Source organism: Hypanus sabinus, chromosome 3, assembly GCF_030144855.1.
Source record: "Hypanus sabinus isolate sHypSab1 chromosome 3, sHypSab1.hap1, whole genome shotgun sequence".
In the NCBI taxonomy this organism is placed as follows: Eukaryota; Metazoa; Chordata; class Chondrichthyes; order Myliobatiformes; family Dasyatidae; genus Hypanus; species Hypanus sabinus.
This window is the reverse complement of record NC_082708.1, coordinates 46,720,978-46,740,273: the sequence shown is the minus strand read 5'-3', so window position 1 is coordinate 46,740,273 and position 19,296 is coordinate 46,720,978. Positions and strand designations below refer to the sequence as shown.

The window sequence follows — 19,296 nt, the reverse complement described above, 5'->3', positions numbered from 1 at the left end:
CTTTCAATTGAAGGTTTTATAGATAATCAATGACAACACTTCAAATATTTATCAAATAATGGTAAGTTTTTCCTCAGAACTTGCAATTGAGGGTCTTGCTCAGCTATGATGTTGTAAATTCTAGATAGTATGAACAATTTGACAGAAAAAAATGAAATGCTGCAAGTAAGAGAATTACTCAGGTCAGGAGCAGTGCATGTATGCAGTTTGTTAACCTCTCACCCAAGTTTGACACAGGATAAAAGTTTTGATCAAGCATTAGTAGGAACAGAAGTTAGTGTTAAATTCATTCTCACTACTGCCCCCAACCCAATTTTGCATTCATGTTCTTTGACTGCTTAGTGTTAATGCTTCTCCTCCCAGCATATTTGTCCCCCTCCCCTCACAGTTCTAGAACATGGTTCACTTGAGGTGCTAACATGAGGAAATCTGCAGATGCTGGAAATTCAAACAACACACACAAAATGCTGGTGGAACACAGCAGGCAAGGCAGCATTGCCTGGTTTAATTTTGGATCTGTTACAGCAATAAACCCATTGTTTAATGTAGCAGATTCCTGAAATCATGGCAGTGTTAAAAAAGCAAATTCTTAAAAACATAAAACAGTTCCCTTCAGCTTGCCAGTCAATCTTACTGACATCTTTCAAAGCCTCTCGTAACCTGTACATTCAATGCACCCTTATTTTCACTTGAGTTATTCCCCCCCCCCAGCCTACCCCCAATTCCACACAAGAATGCATCCTCTTTCTCAGGTGTTTATTTCTACCACTTGGCAATGGACAGTTGCTCTTCCCTTCCAAACAGAAGCAGTGACAATGTCTGCTATCTATGCACTTCTGTCTCACTTCACCCAAAAAGCCACTCAATTTAAATTGCCTTGTTTTTAAACCCATTGCCTTATTCTCTAAAGTAGTTTAACGTGAGCGGCCAACAGCAATTTTACGCTACATTCCAGTTTTCAGATACCAACCTTTAAAATTCAAGCTGATTATAGGTAGTGGCAACATGGGCAGACAGGTTGATAAGCACTCCTTCAGCCATCAGGGCAGTGAATACAGGAGTTAGGATGGTATTTTATAATTATACAGTTGGTGTGGTCATGCAGTGTTGTGCTATTAGGCTGCAAAGGGTGGAAAATAATTATGGATGGTACTGGGCTGCAGTGACGTCCATTGCAGGGTTTATTCACCCACCATTCAATCACAGGAAGCTGCAGAATGAACTTAATAGAAAATCTGAGGGCTGGTGATCAGTCTTTCCCCCTTCCCCCTTGTGCAGAAGAGTCAAAGCAGATTTAAAAGGGAAACTTTTCCCATGAGGGTGGTGGGAATATGGAGTAAGCTCCCTCAGAGGCAGATGTAGAGATAGATCCAATTAAAGTGTTTAAAAGACAGTAAACAGGTGCTTTGATAGGAAAGTTTAGAATAAAATTGTACAACTTGGTTGGATAGATGAATGGAAGGGCTTGTTTCTATGTTGTATTTCATTGATTAGCAAAGTTGAACAAATAAATGGCAATTAAAGCCAATGCAGAGTTAAATAGAAAAGCATAGACCATTGTATTCAACTCTAGCCCCTCCCATTCTATTGCAAACAGAATAGTGTACATCATGACTTCCTTTTGCTAATTGAGCCTTGTTTGAGAATATTCAATGTACAATTACCATAGAATGGGTTGAACATGGGCAGCAAGGTTTGATTGGTCAGGCATGTGGGGAGAATGCAGGAGATTGGAGCCAGGAGGTAAATTGGATCAGTCATGGAAGGGCTGAGCAGACTTAAGGTATAGGAGCAGAATTAAGCAATTTGGCTCATTATGGTCTATAGATGGTGGTACCTATAGAATGGTTGGTGTACCAATTTGCACAAGGGAGCAAGAGCCCAATCAGATTACACCAGGATAACTAAACTCCAATGAAGCAACAAGTTGTATGTAATTGAGGTGAAAGGGATTTATATGCACTAGAGCAAACCCGGAGAATGATTACCAACGTGCACTCAACTGGTCTAATGTTTAACAAGCTAGTCCCAACACTACAACTTCTATACAGCTAAACTAGATCTGAGCAAGTGTAGCTTTGTATTTTGTAATCGAAGGTTATTGTTCTTTAATCAGTAATTGTACTGAAAATGAACCAAAGACAATTGCTTAATTATCATGCTCACTTTTCTAAAGCATCTAGCTATATCCTACTGCAACATCAGCCACAATTTTCATGTTGCATGGCCAAGTTGGTCATTGTGTCTCCAGAGCCAGCACTGTAAATCAGCTAGCTTCAAGTTCTCAATTAACCTGTAGCTGAGCTGTAAATTTGAGCTGTCACAACCCCATTTAAGTGTTCTGTTGGGAATTATTCTTCCAGTAAGAAATGTTAACAAATTCAGTTACTTTTATTGCAACTGAACAAGTAGGCCATTGCAATTTAAATATTCCTGATCCCAAAATTGAGAAAATGCTTATTTTTAGACCGTTAACCATGTGAATGGAGCAAAATTTAACCCAAGAATAAACTAGAATTGCCCTGTCGAAAACCATTTAAAGTCCTGAACCAACTACCAGTGGAGAAGCGTTACACTTGAAAGTCAGGACATTCTCGTACCCGTACTCCTCTACATGGTGTTTGTTAAAAATAGTCAGCGACAAAAATATTAAATCCTCAGCTAAAGTTGCTCCTGTTTACAACCTCGTTAATTAATTGAGATTTGATTGGTATTTGGAAGCAGATTCCCAACACGTTTGATAACAAAGAGTACAGAGCGCGCGGGCGTGAAGCATTTTATTGTTCAAAGCTTGGATTCGCCAAGTCCTAGGAGCGCGCGCCCCCTAGTGGTCGTGGCACGGATAGGACGCTCCGCAGCTTTTCAATGATTGACGGGTGTACTGAACGCGAAACTTTGCAGCATTGAACACTACAAATCCGTAGATAAAACAACCTGCTAGAATGCATCTTGGAGATATTGGTTACAGTTTACAGTTTAGGCTTAGTACACGGTCAAGTTCAGAATAAGACTCTGCTTCTCTACTCTGCACATTAATACTGTAATTGCAAGGCATCGCGAATTCAACTTGTTAAACGTGCTTAAGCACCTTCCTGGTACTAAAAGATTCTGTGTCAGTCAGAAATTAAAACCAAGGCGATATCGAACTCTTGCAAATGGAACATTAAGTGGAACATCACTGAGTCTCTGGGTGCTGGCGCGGGGTTAATTGGTGCAGTGAGTGCCTGAAGGAGATTTGCTCAGCTCCAAGGCTGTTTGCTGACACATCAGTTCGTTCATCTCATTTTGTTCATTCTCTTGCCTCCTGGACAAATGGCGGGGGTGTTGTTTACAACATGTCTGCCTTATGCAGGCCTTCACCATCAAATAAGACAACTCTGCCACATTTAAAAGCACACATATGCCAGAAACCACAATCATGAAAATGGTGAAGACCGTTTTCTCCGTTGGCCTGGAGATAAAGCAGTCAACGGTGTTGGGACAGGGCCAAGAGCTGCACTTAACCAGACGGGCCATCCAAAACCCACCGTACAGAAAATACACCATGTACGTGAAAACAGTTTCAAAGATTATTCGAAAGAAGATGCTGATGACGTAGGTCCACCAAAAAGCACCCACTATACGCATCTTCCGTTTTTTCAAGGCATCAACTTCTTCCTTTTTCAAGAAACCCTGCCGTTTCTCCAAGGACCTCTTCTCTTCGTTCCGCTTGTAGGCGACGTGCAGGGAGACGAGAAGGGCAGGGGTGGAGATGAAGATGAGCTGGAGGCACCAAAGCCTGATGTGAGACATTGGGAAGAACTGATCATAACACACATTCTTACAGCCAGGCTGGAGGGTATTGCAGGTGAAGTCCGACTGCTCATCACCCCAAACACTTTCCGCAGCCACCACGAGAATCATGATTCTGAAGACGAAGATCACAGTCAACCATATTTTTCCAATGCTGGTGGAGTATCTGTTGACGCCTCCCAGGATAAGGTGCAGTTGTCCCCAATTCATCTCCCAGCTTCAGGCAGACCTACAAGGGAACAAGGTGAAGATCAAAATTACAAGGACATCAAAATAATGTAGTTACTTTTGAAAAGTACTTTAACTCTCAAGATTCACATCCTCAAAAATACAATTACTCCATGGCCCACACAAAGGTGATTTCACTAACTACACGTTAGAGATCTTCTTAAGAACGTCTTGTTTGAGAAGAGAATTAGATTCACAGTACGGCCAGCCGTAATACGTTTCAAACCCCCACTTACTGCGAGATGGAAATCACATTTGCAATTCTGTCTTTTAGACATTCAATATCAAACAAAATCCTATACCTACAAGCCATCTTAAGATACAACTGTTCAAATTTACACGTCGGGGGATGGCGCCAGTCAACAAGAGCTCGCCAGAATGCACGTGTCCAGGTCAGATAATGACACGTTTGGAGTGCATTGCACAAACCAACGAGTGTCCAGTTTTACGAGTTATGTTCGTTAAGTTTAGTCAGAGAAACAACAAGTGTCCGGAAGTATTACCTGCCCACACTACTTTGCAGTTAGTCGATCCTGATTCAGACGTTACAAAGGTAGAAAAAATACCGTTCCGGTCAAAGTCCGCGAGTATCTAAGGCAGCGAACTATTGTTCAGAGAAACACTAGTTTTATTTACTCAAACCCCAAGCACTTGGGTCTGGGAAGATTCGGAGATTGTTTAGCTTTTAAAATTAACCGTTTATTGAGGCGCTGATTAACGAAGTCCGGTGCTTCAGCCGATAGGCTCGTAACAAAAAAAATCTTAACGTCCATCATTAACGCTCGCCATTCATAAGTTAATGAACTGTCGATTAGCTATGTTAGCTACCATTAACACTACACGACGCAATTAAATTTAAAATCACATTAAAGGTAACCGTCAAAACAATCCAGACTGAGACTTTAAGCGTTATTACAAGCAGCTAAACAGTTATTCGCCAATTTGGAAATTCAATACTAAGTTTGGGACAGAATGTAACAGGAAATGAGTCCCAACTCTGCACCCCACGTTTAACCGCGAAATTCTCAACCACTTTCCGTAGTTTACGCGAAAAATCAGATAAGGAATTATAAAGTGGAGTTAAGAACCGTTCAAATTAATCACATATTAAAAGTTTAAAAGTTTTAAACTAGCGTTATATTGAATAAGTTTCGGCAATGTGAACTTGTTGAAGGCGGAGCTCGGATTTCTAGCAAAAGCCGCAAGTTTCAAAAGGTTTGGTCGCCTTCAGCTTCACGAAGGAACTTCGCACACCCCTCCCTGGTCGAACCTCAGTTCCCATTTCCCTTCAAAAACAACTCACCACTTCCTGTCCAGAAAAGTAAGCACCTTCTCGCGAAATCCAAGAATGAAATTAAATTAGTTTCAATGCTCACTTTAAAACGGGTCCTCTCTCCCTACTCCCGTGACGGCTTACCTGAATGACGCAGCAGTCCAAGAGCGCACGGGAATGCGCTTTTATAAGGCGAGCCGAGACTCCGCCACATACTTTAAGAAATCTGCGTATCATGTGGCGATTGCCCCGCTGGAAAATGCCAATTTAGTTGACCCAGTCAGGATAACACTGGCTGGACAAACAAATAAGAAGTCAAATGCCTAGAGTCCTGAATACCTTGGGGGGTTGCAATGTTTGTACGACTGAGCATTTGTATTTCCAGCAAAGCTTTTTTAAAACAATGATTTCAATATAATAAATAACTAATATATGAAAGTAACTAAACATCCTAAAACAATAGCAACATAATATCGATGTTGGTCCTAGCTTGATAACATCATCCATTTCATTGAAATTATCGTTCTATTTGGATACATCCGCCTTAACAGTCTTCACTAATTACAGGAATCAATCACAATTGTTCAATTTGTTCAAATTAATGGTTTTTGTTTGAGACAGTTCCATATCTTAACCAGCAGTGTAAGGTAGTGTTTTCTAACTTTTCAGTGGTCTGTATGTGGGATCTGAGAGAAAGGAGAGGAGATTGCAAACTCCACTTAATGACTCTCTGATTATATAATATATTTTCTCTGATTCCCCACTCATTGACTCTCAGAATTATCACCACCTGATTCTTTTGGATTGCCCTTTCTCTCTGTAAAATATTCTCTGCACATCATACCCAGCAGCTGAGAATGAATTAAGTTTTGGTCTCAGTTGTCAATGGCCTGTCTGCTTTCTATACATCTTAACAGCAAAATTATAGGTGTATCAGGAAGAATGTTTCAGCAGAATAGTGTGCTGCATTAGAGTATAAGATGCAGGATCAGAATCAGCCCATTGAATCTTCTCAGCCATACCATCATGTCTGATCCCGATTTCACTCAACCCCATACGCCTACATTCTTGCCATATCCTTTGATGCCCTGACCAGTCAGGAAATTATCAACTTCTGTCTTGGCAGAGCATTCCACGGATTCACTTCTCTCTGATTCAATACTCCTCCACCTGTCTTCATATCATCCACAAACTTGGCAAAAAAGCCATCAATTCCATGAACTAAGTCATTGACAAACGATGTGAGAAGTAGCGGTCCCAACACTGATCCCTGAGGAAATGGCAGCCGACCAGAAAAAAAACCCCTTTATTCCCGCTCACTGCCTCCCGCCTGTCAGCCATTCCTCTATCCACGCCAGAATCTTTCTTGTAACACCATAGGATTTCCTCTTGTTAAGGTGATAGGATCTCGTGTGGTGCCTTATCGAATGTCTTCTGCAAATTCAAGTAAATGACAGCCATTACCTCTCCTTTGTCCACCATGCTTGCTAGTTCCTCAAAAACCAACAGATTTGTCAGGCAAGATTTCCCTTTACAGAAACTATTCTGACTGACTTATTTTATCATTAGTCTACAAGCACCCTGAAACCTCATCCTTAATAATAGACTCCAACACTTTCCCAACCACTGAAGTTAGGCTAATTGGCCTAAAATTTCCTTTCATTTGCCTTCCTCCCTTCTTAAAGAGTGGAGTGACATTTATAATCTTCCAGTCCTCCAGGACCATACCAGAATCAAGTGATTCTTGAAAGATCTCAGTTGAGTAATACATTCATTATCTCTTCAGCAACCTCTTTCAGTACTCTGGGATGTAGTCCATCTGGTCCAGGTGACTTATCCACCTTTAAGACCTTTCAGTTTGCCTGGTAATTTTTCCTTTGTAATAGCAATGGCACTCACTCTTGCTCCCTGACACTCACGGACCTCTGGCACATTGCTAGTGTCTTCCACAGTGAAGTCTGATGCAAGGAACCCATTAAGTTCATCTGCCATTTCTTTGTCCCCAGTTACTACCATACCTGCATCATTTACCAACTCTCACCTCCCTTTTACTCTTTATATAACTGAAAATACTTTTAGTATCCTGCTTTATATTATTGGCTAGTTTGCCCTTTATTTCATTTTTTCCCCTTCTTATAGCTTTCTTAGTTGCCTTTGGTTGGATTTTAAAAACTTTCCAATGATCACTTTTGCAACCTTATATGCCCTTCCCTTGGGTTTTACAGTCCTTAACTTCCCTTTTTCGCCATGGTAGCCTACCCCTCCCATCTGAGAACAACTTCTTCTGTGGGACATATCTGTTCTGCACCTTTTGAACTACTCCAGGAACTTCAGCCATCTCTGTGTTCTGCCCTCATCCCTGCCTGTATCATCCTCCAATCCAATCCATCTGGGCAAGCTTTCCTCTCGTGCCTCTGTAATTCCATTGAACGCTTGCTGATAATATCTCTCATATCTTTTTTCAATGTCACTTTTGCACTGTCCATGCTGAAATCTAAGCTAATTTAATGCTAAAAATCTCTCCTGTGTTTGTCAGTGGTACAAACCTTCCCTTATATTTTCCTCTCTTCCCTTTGCTATCCTCCCAATTTCCTCAGCCTTTCCTATGAGTGATAACCCTGAACACCCCAACACTCATCACTGTTTACTAGTAGTGTGCTATTGAATCAATGGAACACAACTTGTAATTGATAATATTGAGTGCATTCAGCACTATCAACTACCAATGAATTTCTAAAGGTTTTTATCTTTAACAGTTTCCAGTTGCAGTGAAATGATCTAACTACACACTATATCTCTACTAAATAGCTACTTCAGATAGAACCATTCTAAGTATGTAATGAATTGTAAGACAAAAAGATAGTGTAGCATGGATCACAAATGAAAAAGACTGGAGTGTTTGTACTATTCACAAACACTTTGCTTGAAGGCCAGTTAAGGGGCTGTTAGAGCTTAATTTTCTAAAATTACCAATAGGTAGTTCAGCACCCGCAGTTTATATAATAATTTGAGAATATGTCAAGTGATCCGTGTATTGTGGGAGAGTGAACAGAGGTGCCATTTTCATAACTGTTGGACAAACTTTCAGGCCATCTTACAGAAATTGATACGCAGCAGCCTCTCCGGACTCTGGATTGGGGATTACCAAACGTTATGTGGTTCACTTCACTCCTGATGAAGGGTTTCAGCCCAAAACATCGTCACTACCTCCTCCCATAGATGCTGTCTGGCCTGCTGAGTTCTGCCAGCATGCTGTGTTTTTACTTATTTCTAGCATCTGCAGATTCACTCATGTTATGTGGTTTTTCTTGTGTGGTCTGTTTTGTGCTTTTTCGTGATATCATTCCGGAGAATGTTGTCTCATTTTTTAACTGCATTGTATTTGTGGTTTATAATTGACAATAAACTGAATCTGACTCCTTTGGCATTTCCAAGGAAACAGAACACTACACTAAAATAAATTTAGATGACCACTGCTAGTTAATTTCAGACAAGACATGAGACATCAGACACGAGAAACTGAGATTTAGAGCAACAAAGAATATGCTGGAGAAAATCATTTGGTTGAACAGCATCTGTGGGGAGGTAGAATTGTTGACTTTCAGGTCAAAACCCTTCCTCAGAAGGGTTTTAGAAAGGAGAGGGGAGTTGCCCAGTATAAAGAGGAGAAGGGGCATGGTGAGTCAGGAGCCTGAGGTGGTTGGTGAAATGAGGGTGGTGGGGGGGGGGAAGGCAGACATAAAAAAGATGAGGCAGATGGAAGAAGATGGGGGTGGTGTTTGTTGGATTTAGCTGCTTCAGGGTGACTAACAGGAAGACAAAGGCAATCTGGAATCTGATAAGTAAAGCAGGCCTCATTAGAGGAGATGTAAATAGCAGACAAAAGCTGAACTAAATGTGCATGGGAAGCCTGTGAGCGAAGTGTGAATGTGTGTGAGTGTTGGGTGGATTTGAAACAGGAAGGGGAGAGGGATGAAGATGGGAAAGGAGACAAGAAAGTGATGAGAAAGTAGGAAGATCAGCATCAGGGGAGGGGGTTTTAAACTAAACTGGGAAAACTCACTGTTGTAGACAACAGGAGTTATTCCTCTAGTTTACATTGGGGTTCCCTCTAGCTGTGGAGGAGACACAGGACGGGCAGACCAGTATGAGAATGCAGAGGCAATTTGAAATGGATGAAATTGGGAGCTCGGTGTAACTTGTGGACAGAACAAAGGTGCTTTGCTACTTGTCATATTTCAACCTCTCACTGCTACGGGTGGAAGTTCCCACTTGCTTTGAAAACACAACAATTATACCAGTGCCTAAGGAGAATAACGTGAGCTGCCTTAATGACTATCACCCGATAGCACTCACATCAACAGTGATGAAATGCTTTGTGGCTAGACTGAACTCCTGCCTCAGCAAGGACCTGGACCCACTGCAATTTGCCTATTCCCACAATAGGTCAACAGCAGATGCAATCTCAATGGCTCTCCACATGGCTTTAGACCACCTGGACAACACAAACAGCAACGTCAGGATGCTGTTCATCAACTATAGCTCAGCATTTAATACCATCATTCCTACAATCCTGATTGAGAAGTTGCAGAACCTGGGCCTCTATATCTCCCTCTGCAATTGGATCCTCGGCTTCCTAACCAGAAGACCACAATCTGTGCGGATTGGTGATAACATCCTCTCCTCCCTGACGATCAACACTGGTGCACCTCAGGGATGTGTGCTTAGCCCACTGCACTACTCTCTGTATACACATAACTGTATACACATAACTAGGCAAAGCTCAAATTCCACCTATAAATTTGCTAATGATACAACCATTGGTGGTAGAATCTCAGGTGGTGACGAGAGGGCAGACAGGAGTGAGATATGCCAACTAGTGGAGTGGTGCTGCAGCAACAACCTGGCACTCAACGTCAGTAAGACCAAAGAGCTGATTGTGGACTTCAGGAAGGGTAAGACAAAGGAACATATCAATCCTCAGAGGGATCAGAAGTGGAGAGAGTGAGTGATGCACCATCAATAACTCACTCTGACGTAAAGGCGAGATATCGGCTTTTATTGACTGGAAGAAGGAACAAGCAGTGAGTGACCACCATACTACAGCCTGGAGACTGAGAGGCCGGGCTCAGGCCTCAATCACCTTTATACAGGGGTCTGTGGGAGGAGCCACAGGAGCAGTCAGCAGGGGGCGTGTCCAGACAGGTATATGTAGTTCACCACAGTGAGCAGTTTCAAGTTCCTGGGTGTCAAGATCTCTGAGGATCTAACCTGGCCCCAACAAATCAATGTAGCTATAAAGAAGGCAAGACAGTGACTATACCTCATTAGGAGTTTGAAGAAGATTTGGCATGACAATAAATACACTCACAAACTGCTATAGTTATACCATAGAGAGCATTCTGACAGGCTGAATCGCTGTCTGGTATTGAGGGGCTACTGCACAGGACCAAAAGAAGCTGCAGAGGGTTGTAAATCTAATCAGCTCCATCTTGGGCACTAGCCTACAAAGTACCCAGGACATCTTTAGGGAGCGGTGTCTCAGAAAGGTAGCGTCCATTATTAAGGACCTCCAGCATCCAGGGCATGCCCTTTTCTCACTGTTACCATCAGGTAGGAGGTACAGAAGCCTAAAGGCACACACTCAGCGATTCAGGAACAGCTTCTTCCCCTCTGCCATCCCATTCCTGAATGGGCATTGAACCCTGGGACACTAGCTCACTTTTTAAAAAATATACAATTTTTCTGTTTTTTGCATTTTAAATCTATTTAATATATGTATACTGTAAATGATTTATTTATTTATTATTATTTTCTCTCTTCTAGGTTATGTATTGCATTGAACTGCTGCTGCTAAGTTAACAAATTTCACATCACATGCTGGTGATAATAAACCTGATTCTAATTCTGATTCTGTTTCTCCAGACCTCACTTGGTTTCATGATTTAGAGGAGGTCTCATCGGGAGCACAGAATGCAGTAAACAGTAGATGCGGCCTGCCGAAGGGTTTTGGCTTGAAACGTCGACTGTACTGTACTTTTTTCCATAGATGCTGCCTGGCTGCTGAGTTGATCGAATTTCCTGCACCTGCAGATTTTCTCTTGTTTGCAGTACTCACGTTGGAGGAGGTGCACATGAATCCTTGTCTCAACTGGAAAGGCTATTTAATTTGCTGGATGGTGGAGAGGTAGGGTGAGAGAAGAAGTCTGAGAAACATAGGAGATACAAGAGATGGTTCCAACAACTTTCGTCGAAGGGAAGCTAAGTTTCTTGATAAAAGAGACCTTCAAATTCTCCCTTCCTTCTCTTTAAACTAGATATCATCCCTCTCCACTACCAGTCTTGATGCACAGTTTCAGCTTGGAGTGTTGACAATTCCTTTGTCCCCACAGATAGTTTGCTGGTAAAACAGTTTGAAACAGCATGTCATTAGCTAGGAATCAGAAACCGTTGAAGTATACGGTGCTGAATGTGTTTTGTCCTCCTCTGAATTTTTAATTTAACACACTCTATAATCCATAACTTTGCAGCATTTTGGCTGAGTTTCACTGTGATAATTTCAAGCCATTTCCACAATGTCTTACAGATACTTTTAAACCTTGTAATTTTACTGTTTGTCAACCAGAATTATGATGTATGTACTATGAAAAAATGGTAAAATACGGATTGCTGGCCATTTTATATATTTGAATGTAATTAAACTGGATGGACTTTTATATTCAGTGTACAGAGTACATGTTCCCCATTCTGACTCCCCTCTTACCTCACCTGCCTACCACCTCTCCCTGGTGCCCCTCCTCCTTCCCTTTCTTCCATCGTCCATTCTAGTCTCCCGTCAGATACCATTCCTCAGCCCTGTGCCTTTTCCCTGTCACCTCCCGACATCGCACTTCTAACTTGCACCTTCCCCTCCCTCCACCTTCTTAATCTGGCTCCTTCCCCCCTGATGCACCATCAATAACTCACACTGAGACGTAGGCGAGATATCGGCTTTTATTGACTGGAAGAAGGAACCAGGAGTGAGTGTCTATCATACAAGGTCTTGGAGACTGAGGCCGAGCTTCAGGCCGCAGGTCTCCTTTATACAGGGGCCTGTGGGAGGAGCCACAGGAGCAGTCAGCAGGGGCGTGTCCCGACAGGCACATAGTTCACCACACCCCCTTCCCTTACAGCCCTGATGGAGGCTTTCACCCCGAAACATCAGCTCTTTATTCTGTTCCGTAGATGCTGCTTGGACCCGTTCCTCCAGCATGTCTCTGGATTTCGAGCCGGTGCAGAATCTCTTGTGTTTAAGTACACTTTTATATGAGTTGAAGGTTAAACTTCTGGTTTGGCCTGGCAGATTAAACACCGAACCAGAAACCATGGCTGACCGCAGGGGCTCATTGCCTAGGGATCATGATGCTGCCTTCAGCTTGGGCGCAGTGGGGGAGGGGGATAGGATGACTCTAAAGTCAACAAAAGCCACACTCTCTCATACCATCAGAAAAGCAAAGAATGAGCACTCCTAGAAAATCCACAGACACCTTTGTGACACGTGGTGCATGTGGTAAGGTATACAAACCAGAACAGCTTACATGTTTACCCTGCACATCGATGAAAGTGACATCTCGCTTCCATAATGCCTCCTGTGCATGACTTGACACGATGAGTGATGTGACATTAAGGGAAGTCCCCCCCACCCCCTAAGGAACAGTTCCCTATCTGGCTGCAGCTGAGGTGAGGAGGATCTACCCAGGGTAAACCCACACCGAGCTGTGCAGCCCAGCTAACAGATGAGGACAGTAAGCTTGAACTAATACAAAACGAAGACTCTATTCATAATGATTCACCCCCTAGTTTATGACAACTGAATAACACACATAAAATGCTGGAGGTCAGGCAGCATCGATACAGAAGAATAAAGAGTTGACATTTCATGAAGAGTTATTACTCCTCTCCATAGTTGCTGCCTGACCTGCTGAATTCCTCCAGCATTTTAAGCATGTTACCTTGGATTTCCAGCATCTGCAGATTCCCTTATGTTTGTGACAGTATTTGTTTCTCTATTTGATTTTGTTATACTGTTAGTTGCAATTATATTTTTCATAACTGGAAATTAGCTGTTCTGAAATTCACTACTGGTAGCTCCAATTTAGTTGTATCCTAACCCAAATAGGTCACAGAATTTGAAGAATATTTTGGAGTACTTGCTGCTGGTGTGATATTCGTCATTCAGAAAAAAAGTGCACATAACTTCAGCTTGAAACTGCTGTGTGTGCTTAAGGAAGGATACTAAATAGTAGATCCTCCAACTGGCATTACACTTCCCACTCATCGTGATGAGGATTACTTTCAGTAGGATGTATGAAAATAATTGGTAATTTTGTTGGGAACAGCTGTCCCAGTAGGTTAGATTTCCATTCATTGGATCCCCAGCTGGCTGTGCCCTTGTGAAGTTAAACACTATTCTTGACTTAAGGAACAAAACTAAGCCCGAAGTATGAAAGGCACAAAACTGGAATAACTGTTCTCCACTTCGAAGTCAAAAGTATTCAGGTCCATACACACCCATTGTCAGGTACACAGAACCCATCAGGCGAAGGTATTGGATTTACAGATGCACTGTTGAACATTTTCTGACTGGTTGCATCACGATCTGTTACAGTGATTTGAATGCGGTGGGAAGCAAGAAGCTGCAGAGAGTAGTGGACTCGATCACGGGCATATCCCTCCTCATCATTGGTAATATCTAGAGGAGGCACTCCCGCAAGAAGGGAACATCAATCATTAAGGTATCTGGGCCATGCTGTCTTCTTGCAGGAGGAACAGAATCCTGAGGTCCCGCATCACCTGATACTTCCCTTCAGCCATTCAGTTCTGAAACCAACCAGCACAGCTAGTCACCAGAATTTAGCAACACTATGACTGAAATTGATTTTTTTGCACTAAATTTGACTTCATGTTTTTGTTCTATTTGCATTTGTTCTTGTAAAAAATGTATAATTTATGTTTTTCTTTTGAATACTGCTCATATGATGCTACATGATTATATAATTTGCAAGTTCAGACTAGATGGGCCAAAGGGCCTGTTTATGTGTTGTGGTGCTCTATGGATCTATGACTCTATGTGCTTGTGATGCTGCTGCAGATAAGTGTTTTCATTACTCCTGTGCATATATGTATTGTATATAAGACAATAAACTCAGCTTTTTATGGAAGACTGCTCCTGATATTCAAAGGCAACACGAGTGAATCTGCAGATGCTGGAAATAAATAAAAACACAAAATGCTGGTAGAACTCAGCAGGCCAGACTGCATCTATGGGAGGAGGTAGTGACGACGTTTCGGGCCAAAACCCTTCATCATAATCAAGGGTTTCGGCCCGAAACGCCATCACTACCTCCTCCCATAGATGCTGTCTGGCCTGCTGAGTTCTACCAGCATTTTGTGTTTTTTCCTGATATTCAATGTTGATTTGTGTTCAGCTCTGTCCTCCAGTTTGCACCCATTTTTAATCTCACATAGTGGAATGTAGAAAGGACCATGCTAGCTAAATAAGTTGTTTGTAGTTTATGGGTTAGCTCCTGGATGTGGATAATGGGTCTGCAAGTGTTTGATGCATCATGCAGTTTTTCAAGTTGCTAAAGTCTACTACTTTTGATATTGTAGGTGCTGAATGACCTGAAGGCCTTTGCACGAACTGGACACTCCTGTTCATGGATACATTATTAGGTGTTCCCTGTGAGTACAAGTGATGTTGAAACAAGCCCTCCACAGAAACTAGACACTCCCAGACTAGAGTACATCCGCCTGTGTGCTCTTGGAATACAATGTGGTTTGCAAATTTGGAGCAGGGCAAATCTGATGAAGTAAGAGGAGGAGGAGTGGAAGGAGAGACAGATTTCCATCTAGGATATTCATTGAGGCAATCTTTCAACCAGATGTCAGCAAGAAACAATGTGTGAGATGTTAGTCCTTTGGTCAGGGAATCATTCAGTTGTTGCAGTCACAATTGAAGCTTCACACCGATGATTGTGCATCACAATCACCATGTCTGTTTTCAGGGACCATTTGACTTAGCCCCCAAACAAACTTAGATAATGGAGAGGAATACTTAGTAGAAGCGGGGGAAGAGCCGAGATGGAGAACTAGTGAAAAGAAAGCAGACATAAACGTGAGCAATTTGAGAAATAGCAGCTAAGCTGTACAGAATTTAAAATTCTGTAGACGGGGGCAGTACCTTTAAAGGGAGGTTGTGGGAGGACGTGTGTCCTGAGAAGAACAAGTATTGTTCAATGTAGTTCAGAAAGAGACAGGAATAGGCTGCAGACATGTGGGTTTGCTTTGCTACATCTTTGATCTGGAGGAAACAATTGGAATTAGCTTTGAAGAACAACATTTCATTTACCGACTTGGCAAATTACAGGCTTTAGGACGCAATAATTTCAGGTACCATTAGACAATTCCAATGAACAATCTGTCAGTGCAAAATCAGATCTTTTTCTCGTTCCAAAGATGCTACTTGAATTTTGTTGATCACTCCTTGTATTCTGTTTTTTGTCTCAGATTTCCACCAGTTGCAATGTGTTTTATCTTAAAGTTCCAGAATTAATTTTCACTCCTTTTCTGTCTTTATTCATCTGCTTTTCTGCAGAACTCCTCAGAAATATACGGCTATGCTCAATAAGCCCATTGCATCCTCCCTCAGCCACCACTAAATGTCTTATCCTGCCCCTCTTGGTTTCCACTCTGTTGAAACATAGAAACATAGAAAACCTACAGCACAATACAGGCCCTTCAGCCCACAAAGTTGTGCCGAACATGTTCCTACCTTAGAAATTACTAGGCTTACCCATAGCCCCCTATTTTGCTAAGCACCATGTACCCATCCAAAAGTCTCTTTAAAAACCCTATCGTATCCCTCTCACTCCCTCAAAACTTACCCGTTCCTCAAACTCTCTCCCTCAAAATTCCCCCTTTGTCAAACTGTCTCACTTTGTTAAAATTTTCCTGTCCTTCAAATGCTTTCGCTCCCCCAAAACCTTCCTTTCCCTAAAACTCACTCCCCCAAACATCCCATGCCTCAAACTCTCACTCCCCGCAAACATCCCCGTCCCAAATTCTGCCAAAACCTTCCCATTCTTCAAACTCTCTCACTTCCCCAAAATCTCCCTGTACCTCAAACTTGCACTCTCCCAAAACCTCCCCATCCCTCAATCTCTCCCCAAACACTCCCTGTCCCTCAAACTCTCATTCCCCAAAACCTTCCCATCCTTCAAAGTCTGCCAAACCCTCCACATTCCTCAGTCTTGCACACCTAAACCCTCCTCTTCCCTCAAACACAGTCCCACATAGCTGCCTCATCCCTCAAAGTCTCACTCACTCCAGATATCCACATCCCTCAAAATCTACCACTCCCTCAAACCCTCCGCTGCCACACTCTCTCCCTTCCCTTAAATCTTCTTGCCCTTAAAACTCTCACAGTCTCAAAATCTCCATGTCCCTCAAACTACCTCTCCCTCAAAACCTTCCCCTCCCACAAACTCTCCCACTCGGTCGAACTCCCTTTCCTGCACTTTGTCGGCCGCACATGCACTCTCTGTTCCCTGGCGGTGTCCTTTTGCTCTCTCTCTGTTCACTTCTCTCCTTCTCTGCAAATTGGAACATACTTTGTTTATAATCTTCCTTAGTTCCAATAAAATGTTACTGATCTGAAATGTTAACTCTGCTCCTGCTCCGCAGATTCTGACTTGTTGAATATTTACAACTTTTTTTTATCACTGCAATTGAGGATATTTGTTGTCTCTGTTGCTGACTAAATCGCACAGCAAAACATATGAAAATGCCTTCCTTTGTTGGTTCCCAGGAAGCTGGCATTTATAACTTGCCATTATTTTAATGGTGTTATGTGCAATGACAATGATATGAAGAGGAAGGAGCTGTGGAGGGCTGTCAAAAAATGGTTCCATATTCTTGTGACTATGTCTGTAAGGTATCTGAGTCTGTTATACTTCCCGAGCTATGCTCGAGAATTCTATTCTGCGCAACTGGAAAATGTGTAGAGGCAGAGACCAAAACCAGGACAAATTGCATTCATGCTGCTGGCTGAGGAAGGATTGAAATGACTTAGCAACTGAACGATAATGTCCAACTCTACCTTGGAACAGCGTCTTCTGTGTCAAAAACGGAATAATAAAATCCATTGACCGAACTGTGGCACCCAGCATGATAAGGGTCCCTGCTGTCAGTTCTGGGAGTTTCAAAGAATGTTATATGGCTGGCAACTTGAGTTATGGAGGGAATGAGAGAAAAATATTTAACACCTTTCATTATAACTAGATAAAGTCAGAGGTTTAACAGATTTTAGAAAATAGGAAAGAGGAAATTAAGAGTAAAGGAGGTCTTGGTAGTGATTGAAACAGCATACATAAAAAAAATGACAACATAGTTGACTTTGAGAGTAAAAGGGCAAACAGATCAACAAAAGATGCATTGAGAGGTGTCTTAACTGGAAAAGAAGAACCATTATATGAGATTGTTGCATTCATTGTTGAGTCTGGAAGTCTCTCCAAACAAATGAAGTGTTGGTTCTCAGATTTGCACTGAGCTTCACTTGAATGGTGTAGGAAACCAACAACAGAGCCTGTGTCTACCAGTCTCTCTGTGCTCTGCTTCAAATAGAAGAGCGACATCTAATATGCTGAGTAATGTCCTTCTTGTACAGAATGAGCCCCTACAATGATAGTAAAGCTCTTGCTTTATGACTGTTGAATGCATCAAACATGATTAAATTTCTGTTGACACAATTGTTTCTCGTTTTGACTAGATGCTTCTCATCTTTTTGTTACTTCTTTAATGTTATTGGTTTGATTCAATGGTAGAATTTCACTATCATGATCAAAGCTTTTCAGCAGGTGAATGCGCTTCTTTATAATATTCAAAGAATACTGTAGAAAAGGGGAATTTAATAATTTTACCTAACAAAAGACATCTCTGAAAATAAACCCGATGAAAACACAGAATGCATGAAGCCATGAAGAAAACTTTTTTTTAAACATGTGGAAGTTAAATGGATTTGACCAGAAACTTCTCTGATTTATTAGACAAATAGTTAACTTAATCTTTATTCTGTTTATCATCACTTTCATAAAACAACGGTCTTGGTCTTTTCGAAAAAAAGCTTTTAATTTTTCATGTAGAAAATTTTCAAACCTATTCGAGCTCCTTGTAATTTTATGATTTATAAAAAAACACAGCTGTAAACATAGACTTGCTCCTGTTTCTTAATGTACCATTCTGCAATGAAATTCCTTAATAAACTAATATAGAGTTTGCATTATTCTTGAAGGGCTTCAAAATATTTTAGAAAACAATTTAAAAATTACATTATATACATCCACAAAATAAATTCTGTTTGCATTCTAATGTACACTGTGAATATTTTACAATGACTTATTAAACATTTGCTGAATTAATAGAAATAACCAAATTATCTACTTTTTTTTGTAACACAAATCAATTATGTGATTAAGGTAATATCCTACAGATTTTGGATTCCATTTGCCGAGACAACGATCCAAAAATGATCGTCAAACAGTAGATATTAATTATATTGTGAAATTACAGGTCTGTAAGTGAGATTAAAAAAGGAACATTTATGAACATTGAGCACTTTTCCAGCAGCCCAGTCAAACTGGGAATGAGAGAGGGGGCTACTCGCAGGTCCGTGAGTGAGATTTTAAAAAGGAGCATTTGTGGGTTTTCAGTGTTTTCTGGGGGCCCAATCAAATCACAATTCAATAGCAGGGGCAAATAAAAATAAGGCAGGGACAAGTGCAGAGGTCATTGTGTGAGTTGACTATTGTTAGAGGGGGGAGGCTTTGGCCCAACAGGCTTGGATAAGGTAAGTTTATTCTTCGTTCTTTAACTGTTAGTTCATAGAGCTGTGAAGATGGCTCCAGGGCTGTGTTGAGTTCTTTGTGTGAGATATGGGAATTCTGGGAGACCTCCAGCCTCCCACA

The 19,296-nt window shown here is 41.6% G+C and overlaps 1 protein-coding gene across 5 annotated transcripts; it reads right to left on the bottom strand.

The window, feature by feature from the left end:
• Nucleotides 1-465: 465 nt before the first annotated feature.
• Nucleotides 466-5,573, bottom strand: gjb8 (gap junction protein beta 8). 5 transcript variants are annotated; one of them, XM_059964227.1, is made up of 2 exons: nt 5,438-5,573; nt 466-4,021 (listed from the first exon to the last, which is right to left on the bottom strand). In XM_059964227.1, exon 2 carries the CDS (start codon nt 4,000-4,002, stop codon nt 3,205-3,207), a length of 798 nt encoding a protein of 265 aa, XP_059820210.1. In that variant the 5' UTR covers nt 4,003-4,021; nt 5,438-5,573; the 3' UTR covers nt 466-3,204. The 5 variants fall into 5 exon arrangements, with proteins under 5 accessions (XP_059820210.1, XP_059820208.1, XP_059820209.1 ...); XM_059964225.1 differs by having other exon boundaries at nt 5,324-5,456; XM_059964226.1 differs by lacking the exon at nt 5,438-5,573 and adding an exon at nt 4,524-5,281.
• Nucleotides 5,574-19,296: the final 13,723 nt, after the last annotated feature.

Coding starts and splice junctions, on each gene's coding strand:
- gjb8 (XM_059964227.1), bottom strand. CDS start 4,002: ATGAATTGGGGACAACTGCACCTTATCCTGGGAGGCGTCAACAGATAC.